The sequence below is a fragment of the Rhinopithecus bieti genome, unplaced genomic scaffold (assembly GCF_001698545.2).
Source record: "Rhinopithecus bieti isolate Rb0 unplaced genomic scaffold, ASM169854v2 scaffold_41836, whole genome shotgun sequence".
Lineage (NCBI taxonomy): Eukaryota > Metazoa > Chordata > Mammalia > Primates > Cercopithecidae > Rhinopithecus > Rhinopithecus bieti.
The window spans coordinates 253,111-263,538 of NW_016817195.1; the positions used below are offsets into that span (position 1 = coordinate 253,111).

The following is a 10,428-nucleotide window of genomic DNA, read 5'->3' on the forward strand; positions in this document are numbered from 1 at the left end:
TTGGGGTGATTTCGTAAAGTGAAATCATGCCGGATGCAGTGGCTCACGCCTGTAATCCCAGCACTGTGGGAGGCCGAGGTGGGTGGATCACTTGAGGCCAGGAGTTGGTGATGAGCCTGGCCAACATGACGAAACCCTGTCTCTACTAAAATACAAAAATTAGCCTGCTGTGGTGGCACACACCTGTAATCCCAGCTACTTGAGAAGCTGAGGCAGGAGAATCACTTGAACCAGGGAGGCTGAGGTTGCAGTGAGCCGAGATCGTACCACTACACTCTAGGCTGGGCAGCAGAGTGAGACTGTCCTAAAAAAAAAATTCATTATTGAATGCATTTTTTGTTTCTGTGGCAGGAAGTAAACCCAATTTAAAAAGGTTAAAAATCCTCCAATTGAAATACTGATTTGTGTTTCGCTGTTGCAGGTTCCTTGCATTGACTCCATGGCGAGTGTATCACCTGATTTCCGTCATGATACTGGGGCGTGTTATTATGCAAATAATAAAGGATATGATTTTGTCTAGAACAAGAGGTAAGAAAACTCAGTTTTTATTTATATGGTATTTAATTTCCTAGAGCCTGCATTTCTGATCTTTGTGTAGGCATATTAACCAATTAGTCCTTTGAACAGGAGCAAATATAGGCATTGACTTAGCTGTTTTCAATATGGTAATTTATTGAGATGATGTTGTCTTTATAGCTACTGCTTCTGGGCGAAAGGTTTGTGTGTGCTGGTTTTTCTCTTGGCCTTAAGAGCTATTTTAAATACCACTTTGGTATTTAAGTAGGCTGCAGTGAGGATAACAGTTAAATATTTATTACATCTCACATGACGAAACTGGGCCACTGGAAAATGGACTAGTTTATGTAAAAATTTTCTATCCCTCAGTGAAGAAAAACAACGAATTCAAGGTTTAAAAGCAAGTGATGGTTAAATACATGTAAAAAAATGAGTTGATAATGAAAATAAATTAATTTTAACTTTAAGTTTAAAACAAGAGCTTGGTTTTAAAAAAATGTGCCTGAGGTGCTTTTTGAGTAATTTAACTGCATTACAAATCTGACTCAAACCTTTTACATACTTGGAGGAGCCTCTTGTACTCATGCTTGAGCTAGTTTTGTAAACTTGGAAAAGCCCTCCTGGGAATAATTAAGCCCCATAAACCTAAATGTAATAAGATAGATTTTATCAGAAATAGCCCTGAGGAGGTTACAAAGAGACATTTAATTTCACTAAATGCACCCCAAATGGAGGGATGCTTTTGGTGGAGGTCCGTGTGGACTGATGTGCGTCAGAACTGCCTGGATTATAGTCCTGGCAGGGATATCGAGGCCTGCCCCATGGGAGGCACCCATCTCCTCCCTGATGGCAACTAGAAGCCAGGGATGTCAGCTGGTATGGATTTACTGTCATGGTGTTCCGAGGATTTGCTTTAAATCCAGTTATGTTTTAAGTCTTTACAGTTTTTAAACTAAATCATAATGTAAACCGTCTTTACATTGTTTTACATTCGTATGTTTCCAGGTTTGAAGATATTTCCTTCCCAGGATTCTGGGAAGGCAAACAAATATGGTTTTGTGCCCTTAGTGCTTTCCGTGAATCCGTGGATTTCAGTTGTATTCTTCAACACGCTCTTCCTTCTCTCCCTTTTTTCCCTCTCTCTCCATCTTTACCTTCCTTTTTTCTGTTACAGGGAATAGACACCTAACGCCCCAATCTCAGCCCAAGCAGGCACTTGTTGTGATACTTGTTCACCACACATGTATCAAGGCTGCCTTGAGGTGGGGCATCTCCACGCATTAGGGTTTCATGCCACAGTTGGTCTGTGGATCAGTCCTTGATGATTCTTATTCGTCTGCCTTGACTAATATCTGATAGAGGAGAGCCTGTTTTCCTGAATAGACTGTACTATTTTCACCCTCTAGGAACTCCCTCAGGGAAATCTCAGAAGATAAAGCCACTCATAAATTTTATCTGCAACCATTTTAGCTTGAGGATAAGCTAAACGTGGACCCAGGAAGCAAACTGAGCATCTGAATGTTTGCAGTGGGCTTCAGATTTGGCCCTACTCTGGGCACAAATTATAAGGAATATAGACACGTGTGGAAGGCCAAAGATAAAGCTGACTTTACAATGGTCCTTTTCTCACTCCTGGCCCCTCACGCACAGATTGTTTCCACTGTCGACTCATGGGCTTGATATTCATGTGGATGTGGAAATTTCATGCTCACAAATTGCAGGAAACCTTTACGTTGCAAGGATTCAGTCCTTTAATCCCAGCACTTTGGGAGGCCGAGACGGGCGGATCACGAGGTCAGGAGATCGAGACCATCCTGGCTAACACGGTGAAACCCCGTCTCTACTAAAAATACAAAAAAACTAGCCGGGCGAGGTGGCGGGTGCCTGTAGTCCCAGCTACTCAGGAGGCTGAGGTGGGAGAATGGCGGGAACCCGGGAGGCGGAGCTTGCAGTGAGCTGAGATCCGGCCACTGCACTCCAGCCCGGGCGACAGAGCGAGACTCTGTCTCAAAAAAAAAAAAAAAAAAAAAAAAAAAAAAAAGAAAAATTAAGGTGGTAGAGTAGAAAGAACACCAGCCTAAAGAGCCACATTTTTTAGCTAGTTCATTCCATTTCCTACCTGTGGAGAAGCCCATGATAGACTGCATTTGTTTCTGTGGCTGTTTTAATAAATTACCACAAACTTGGTGTCTCAAAACAGCAGAAACGTCTTCTCTTAAAGTTCTAAAGGACAGTAGTCCAAAGTCAGTGTCACTGGGCCCAAATCAAAGCATTGGCAGGGCTGCACTCCCTCTGGAGTCTCTAAGGAAGGATCCGTTCCTTGCCTCTTGCAGCTCCTGGGGGTTGCGGGCATTCCATGGCTTGCAGCCGCATCACTGCAATCTCTGCTTTCATGCTCACCTGGCCTTCTCTTCTGTCTGTGTCAAACCTCTCCATCTTCCTCTTGTAAGTACACTTGTGATTGCATTTGGGGCCTACCTAGATAATCCAGTATGATTTTCTCATCTCACATTTGTTAACCTGATCGCATCAGCAGAGACCCTTTTTCCACATGAAGTGACAATCACAGATTCCAGGGGTTGCGACTTGATGTCTTTGTGAGCTACGAGTCAGCCTCCTATACCATCTGAACCTCTCTGTCCTGTAAAATGGCAGAAACCCTCCTCATACCACAGGGCTTTAAAGAGGTCAATAAGGGCGTCAAATAAAAGGCCGTTCGGCACAGTAGCCGTCTACTTCACCCAGCTGACATGTCATCAGGGCCACATGGGGTTTGTGCATTCCTGGATCAGTCCATGTTGAGCCCCTTTCTGTGCTGAGGCCCCCGTCCTGGGTGCTGGGCTCTGTCCCGGCAGAGCCTTCCCGCAATCCTGTAGATCAGGCCTTTGCCCAAGGACAGGCTTTTAGTCTTCACCGGATGACATTGCTCTGAGTGTAGCATTTCTACTGCATGAAAATTAAAAAAAAAAAGAAAGAGAAATGGGAACGATTACTCTGTCTTCCTAGAGCTCTGTTGTCTGTGCTGAAGAAACCCTGGTGCCAGCTTCAGCCTCCTTCAGTAGAGTCTCTTAGGACAAAGGCCCATTGGGGAGCCCTGTGAATAGTTGGCAGCAACCCCAGCCCGCAGGCCTTCTAGCACAGAGCGCTGCTGCGATGAATCAGCCTCTGCAGGGCACGGTTTGGCTTCACGTTAGATCCAGATGCAGTTACGGTAACCCCATGGCTTCAATCAGAACTGCCAGCTGCGCTTGTTAGGTGCCCCGGCTTACAGCAACGACAATGGCAATGAAAGAACGACCAAGTCAGCAGTCCCCTCTCCTTCCCTCTCTTCCAACCTCTCTGCTTCCCACATTTTCTCGCTAAAAATATGAAACTTTTATTGTTGAGAGTTTGAGTTTAATTGTACCCTTCCCACAGTTATTATTTTCGTTTTATTCTCTCAGAAAATTTTTAAGTGTGCGGTATTGTTACCTGTGCGTGTTGTACAGCAGATCCCTAGAGCATTTTCATCTTTGATGACTGCAACTCTGTTCCCATTGAACAGCCAAGTCCCCCTTTCCCCTGTTCCCCCTTCATCCAGCACCTGGCAACTACCATTCTACTTTCTGCTTCCATGACTTTGACAACTCCCAGTTACAATCTTTGATACCATCTTATGTGCTTAGTATGAAACAGATGGATGAGGCCAGGCGCGGTGGCTCATGCCTGTAATGTCAGCATTTTGGGAGGCCGAGGCGGGCGGATCACTTGAGGTCAGGAGAGACCAGCCTGGCCAATGTGGTGAAACCCTGTCTCTACTAAAAATACAAAAAATTAGCCGGGTGTGGTGATGGGCACCTGTAATCCCAGCTACTCGGGAGGCTGAGGCAGGAGAATCATTTGAACCCGGGAGGCAGAGGTTGTAGAGCTGAGATCACGCCACTGCACTCCAGCCTCAGTGACAGAGTGAGACTCTGTCTCAAAAAAAAAAAAAAAAAAAAAAAAAAAGCAGTGATACCATCTTGTGAATGAATCTCTGTGAAACCTTTGGGAGCCCATGTCTATTTTGTATTGCCTGTGAACATCCTCTCGCTGGGATGAATTTCTCTCTCATTGTTATATACGTTGAGTGTGTGCTTCCCTGCATTAATGCCTTTGTCTGAACTCTGGGGAACTCTTCTGTGGCCTGAAAAACTCCTCCTGCATTCTGAAACTTTTCTATGACTAGTTGTCTTCTCTCTCATTGAGATAGAACCAGTCATTTCTGCCCCCAGCTTTCTTTTCTGTTTATTTATTTAATTATTTTTTTTAGAATTGGGGTCTCACTCTGTTGCCCAGACTGGAGTGCGGTGGTGTGATCACAGCTCACTGCAGCCTTGAGCTCCTGGGTCAAATGATCTTCCCACCTCAGACTCCTGAGTAGCTGGGTGCATGCCGCCACACTTGGCTAATTTTCTTTTTTAATTTTTTGTAGAGATGGGGTCTTGCTGTGTTACCCAGGCTGGTTTTTAAACTCCTGGCCTCAAGTGATCCTCCAGCTTTGACCTCCCAAAGCACTGGGATTACAGGTGTGAGCCAGTGTGCCTGGCCCCCAGCTCTCTTGAAGATCTTCTCTAGCTACTGCCCTGTGCTGTGGGAGGAGGGCTCAGTGGGTGGCCCTGTGGCTCCCCACAGCTACCTGTGGAGCATCTGCAACTGCTGCTGCTTTATGCTTTCCTTCCTGTGAAATCTACACTGTCCACTGATGGCTGGCCTCAGCACCCTGGTTGCCATCAACTGTGGTCTCAGTAGGAATTGTAGCCCATGAACTGTAGTCCTTCGTGCACTCCCCATTCTCGGTCATTCCAACTTGTACTCTGATAGCTTGTCAGATGGCCTGGATTTGGTTGCCTATCAGGTAGCTTCATCTTTGACCTTGGCCTTTGGAAGTACAGTATCTCCAAGACCTACAGAGTCTGCGAGTTAGTTCTCGGTGCACCCTCTCTCCACTCCTCCCTGGCCTTTTGTGCCTGTTGAACCAGCTCTTTGACTCTTGGATGGACTGTTTCCCTGCTAAGTCTCTTGCCACTTGTACTGTTCTTCAGCCCTGCCCTTAGACTCTCTTCCTCCCTCTACTCAGCTCCCACCTGGTTCGTGCTCAGTGATTACAGAGATGCTGTCCTTACCATTCTAAAGGTCCTTGTTTCCTTATCATTTCTTTACTTTTTAATAATAAAACAAACAAGCAAATGCCCATCCCATACCATCATCTATACTTTCTCCACTTTTGGCTGCAGGATTGTTAGAGATTTGTCAAATGACAAGCTGAGCTGATGTTTTCCAACTTCCCAACTTTAGTTGAAACCTTACTATTGCTCACAGTCCCCTCCATTCTTTTGAGTTCTCCGTTTGTTTTTGTATGCCACCTTCCTCTAACACGTTTGAAGAAGTTTATTTGGAACTTAAGTACAAAACTGTTCAAAAGAGGTCTAGAAGAGGAGCAAAAGTCTAACATGGTAACCATTGATTATCAACAGATTTATCCTCATGCTTACTGGCAGCCAAGGCGATCAATTGCACAATTCTAATTATCTGAAAAAAACGAAGCAAGCAATTTTGAGAAACTTACTTCCGGAAGTAAAGATTAGGAAGGATTTATCCCATAGATCTTGATAGGGGATATTGAAAAACATAAGGGACAACACATTTGGCTTTTTGTTAGATGGAAAATGCAGAAGCTTCCTCATGGTCACTTCTTACATTGAGCTGCATTAAAGCTGGTAGCTGGGAGTATAATATCAAGATGTAGTCAAATAAAGACATTCATTGGAAAATTAAGAAACCAAGTTAGATCTAGGTGTGCATATATATATATATATATGTGTGTGTGTGTGTGTGTATGTGTATTATGTTGATTTCATTTGCACCTAGATAAAAGTCAAAACATCTAACGAATGAATAGATAAAAATCTCCTTTTTTTCAAATAACAGTTGTCTTATTTCCCTTCGTCAGCACCGTGTCAAGACTTGCCTTAAATACCGCTTCTATTATTGGCACTTTTTGAGCAGCTGCATTTTCTCTCTTCCATGAACTCACATGGTGTGTGCCTCCCTCTTGTGTAGTTAGTTCCTATACCACCTATCTTGGTTCATATTTACTTGGATGTATATTTTGTCTGCCCCAGGGGACAATGAAGTCCCCAAGGCAGGGTCCATGTATTATAGAGTGTCCTGTCTCCCACGGTAACCACCCAAGTGTTTTACATGTAGTAGGATCTCAATAAATATATGTGACGATTGCCTCAATTAGTCATGGTGCCAGCAGTATACACTGTATGACATGATGGTGTCCTGAGTGTTAAAGATCTGAGCATTCCACTTTAAATAGCTTGGACTGGTTCTGAGTTGAGAAATATTTCAGGAGAAAAATGCCTCCGTTAAGTTTCACATTTTGCTTCTCCCTGTTGCAGGTGCACAGTTGTGGAGAAGCCTCAGTGAAAGGTAGGGAACTTTCTTTCCATCTTGTGCTTAATGGAGGGAGGATGAGGGAGGGGACTGTGCCACCAAGATGTAGCTCTGAAATAGAATTTTAGTGACAGGAATCTAAATCCAAGAGTAATTTACCAGAGTGGGAAAATGAAGAAAAATACCATCAAACAGAGGCCAAGGATAAAGTTGGGACTCATTCTAGGAAGCGATGTGTATCTTGCTATGGTACTGGGCAACATGAATTTGTGAGAATCATAATGTGTGAGGATTTGGAAGGGAGGGGCGGGAGGCATTTTCTTTTGTGATTTCCTTTCAGACTCATTTTTGGGATGTGAACAAAACTGCTGTATTGGGAGAACAGGGCTGCATGCACTCAGTGGAGAAGGCTGCTGGAATGTTCCCGAGGGTTAGCCATGCTGTCGGTTCAGAGGACTGTGGGGTGGGGGAGACATAGAGATGGAGTGAGAGGCTGTGTAGTGTTAAGGTGCAGGAGATGCTGACTGCCACTGGGCTCTTTGCCCAGCCAGAGGCAAACCTCAGCTCTCTTTTTATCGAAGGTCCACCATTCATCCATCCTATGGTAAAGGGGCTGTTTCCAAATGGACAAGGAAAGGGCTGGGGTAAATTGAGGGGACCACAGTGCACTCCACCAACTGGGTGTATGAGAAGCAGAAAAATGAGGGGAGTATGGGAATTAATATTGCAGTAAAATGAATTTTTGTAGGAATTGATTATTTAAATTTCGGCCTTAAAATATAGTTGTATTACTTAAAGGGGATGGCTGAGGAGCCTGACTTGTATCTAAGTGGACATCATGAAATGAATTGTGCAAAAGGAGGACAAAATAATGCCATGAAAATCTTACTAAAATCACCCTGTATTTTATATAATGCACCTTTAGAAGCTGTGCTTATGGAAATAAGGCTTATTTCAGCTGGAAAAGTTAATTTCATGATCAGTTTACAACTGCTTGCTTGTTCCATCATTTCAAATCCCAGATTTTCATGGGCAGAATGCAGACTTGCCAAGAGACTCAGGAGAGAGGAGTGACACTGGATATAAGAAGAGAAACGTGATCCCTGGTGCTTCTTGTGGAGGTGGGGGGCGGCTTGGGAGGGATGGGCTGGTCCCAGGGAGGAGCTGGCACAGTCTCTGATAGGCATTTGTCTTGCCCTGTGCTCTGATCTGTGTGCTGTGCACAGGCAGGTTAAGGTTCTCTTTCTATTTTATAGAAACCTGCTTGTGGGAGTGTCAAGATACAGAGAACTCGAAATTACTCTTTTGAGATAGGGAAACAGTCATGTGTTTGGAATGGATTAAAATGTGTTTTGGGTTTTGCTGTCTATCTGCTTCCATGCTCCACGTGCTTTTTCTACATTGCCATCTTTTAGGGAAATCATTTAAATCAAAAACTGTAAGAGAACATCTCAGCTGGAAATAGGATCTGAGTTATGCAGTGGAATGTTGGAAATCAGTAAAAGACATCTATGAAGACAAGGAATTTCATACATGGTTTGTCCAGTATGAGGTTTTAGAATTATTTTAAATTGCAGTTATGCGCTGGCAATAATTTTCTTTACTGATAGAGTTTTATCAGTAGTAAAGAGGAGGATAAAGAAGAGAATGAAAAGCAAACCGAGAATTTAAAATCTGATTCCTAAGCAGAAAATGCATTTCTGACCCAGCAGATGTATAAATACAGTTGTATAAATAGAGCAGACAAGAAATACTGCTTAAGTTTTAGATTTCTTTTAAAAATGAATAACAAAACGTTTGTATTCATATAATAAAATAGTTTGTGTAATTGGAAACAAATTTAAGGTATGTTGTCAATGGATATGATGACATAATTTCTACAGTCATGATAAAATATGTACAGTGACTCATTTAGGAAAGTTTCCTGTTTTCTGAAATTTGGGAGGCCAAGGTGGGCAGATCTTTTGAGTCCAGGAGTTTGAGACCAGCCTGGGCAATGTAGGGAGACCCTAACTCTACAAAAAAGATACAAAAATTAGCTGGGGATGGTGGCACATGCATGTAATTTGAGCTAGTTGGGAGGCTGAGGTGGGAGAATCACTTGAACCCAGGAGGCAGAGGTTGCAGTGAGCGGAGATCATACTGCTGCACTCCAGTTGGGCAACAGAGTGAGACCTTGTCTTAAACAATAACATAAAATAAATTAAAGACATTTACTTTGTTCCTACAGAAGTGTGTAGGCTCTGAGGAGTGATTCCTGCTAACTAAAGCTCTAAGACAAAGATTTGTAAGTATGAGTGAGAGGTAGGATCTAACTCTGCTAAGGAATTAAACTGTTCAGTGGGTTTGAATCTTGCATTAGTTGGTTCTCTCACACAGGCGTTATTTTTAAAAACAGTTTTAGATTTACAGAAAATTGAGAAGACAGTGCAGACTTTCCATACATGCCCCTACCCCTGGAAACAGTTCCAACCCCCGCCCCCTGCAAATTAATAGCATCCTACGTTGGTGTGGTATGTTTGTTACAATTGATGAAGCAATAGTAATTTATTCTTATTAACTAAAGTCCATGCTTCATTCTGATTTCCTTAGTTCTTACCTAATGTCACTTTTGTGTTCCAGGATCCCATCTAGGATCCCACATTGCATTTATTTGTCATGTCCCTTTAAGCTTCTCTTAGCTGTTCCAGTTTTCAAGACTTCCCTTGTTTTGGTTGATATGGGCAGTTTTGAGGAGTACTAGTCATTGAAGTCCCCTCTTGAAATTTGTCTGATGTTTTTCTTATGATTAGATTGGGAGTATGGGTTTTTGGGAGAAAAATCTCAGAGGTAAAATGTCATTATCATCCTATCAAGGGTACAGGCCATCAACATGTGTTATGGCTGAAGTAGTGTTTGTCCGGTGTCTCTAAGTTGGTTCTCTTAAGCAGGGGAATCTTGGGGAAACTGAATTAAGATCTGAAGGCTGTTGATGAGAATAGAGCCAGGGATTTGGATGTTTGCTGAAGATGGCGCCCTTAAGGCCCATGGGCCCTAGGCATATGCCCACCTCAGGGCTGGCAGTTTGGAGCCCGTGTCCTAGTCCTGCCTGCCACAGATATGCTGGGCTGCCTTGGGTAAGTGTCTTAAGCTTTCTTTCTTTCTTTTTTTTTGAGACAGAGTTTTGCTGTTGTTACCCAGGCTGGAGTGCAGTGGCGCGATCTCAGCTCACTGCAACCTCCGCCTCCCAGGTTCAAGCCATTCTCCTGCCTCAGCCTCCCAAGTAGCTGGGATTACAGGCACCCGCCACCACGCCTGGCTAATTTTGTGTTTTTTAGTAGAGATGGGGTTTCTCCATGTTGGCCAGGCTGGTCTCGAACTCCCGACCTCAGGTGATCCACCCGCCTTGGCCTCTCAAACTGCTGGGATTACAGGCGTGGGCCACTGTGCCCAGCAGTGTCTTAAGCTTTTTTTTTTTTTTTTTTTTTTTTTTTTGAGACGGAGTCTCCC

The 10,428-nt window shown here is 43.6% G+C and overlaps 1 protein-coding gene across 1 annotated transcript in view; it reads left to right on the plus strand.

The window, feature by feature from the left end:
- Positions 1–10,428, plus strand: part of RETREG1 (reticulophagy regulator 1) — a 148,172-nt gene that overhangs the window by 43,374 nt on the left and 94,370 nt on the right. The window contains exons 2-3 of the mRNA XM_017855944.1: positions 422–528; positions 6,945–6,975. Coding sequence (XP_017711433.1) covers positions 422–528; positions 6,945–6,975 — 138 coding nt within the window. The remainder of the gene's footprint in view (positions 1–421; positions 529–6,944; positions 6,976–10,428) is intronic.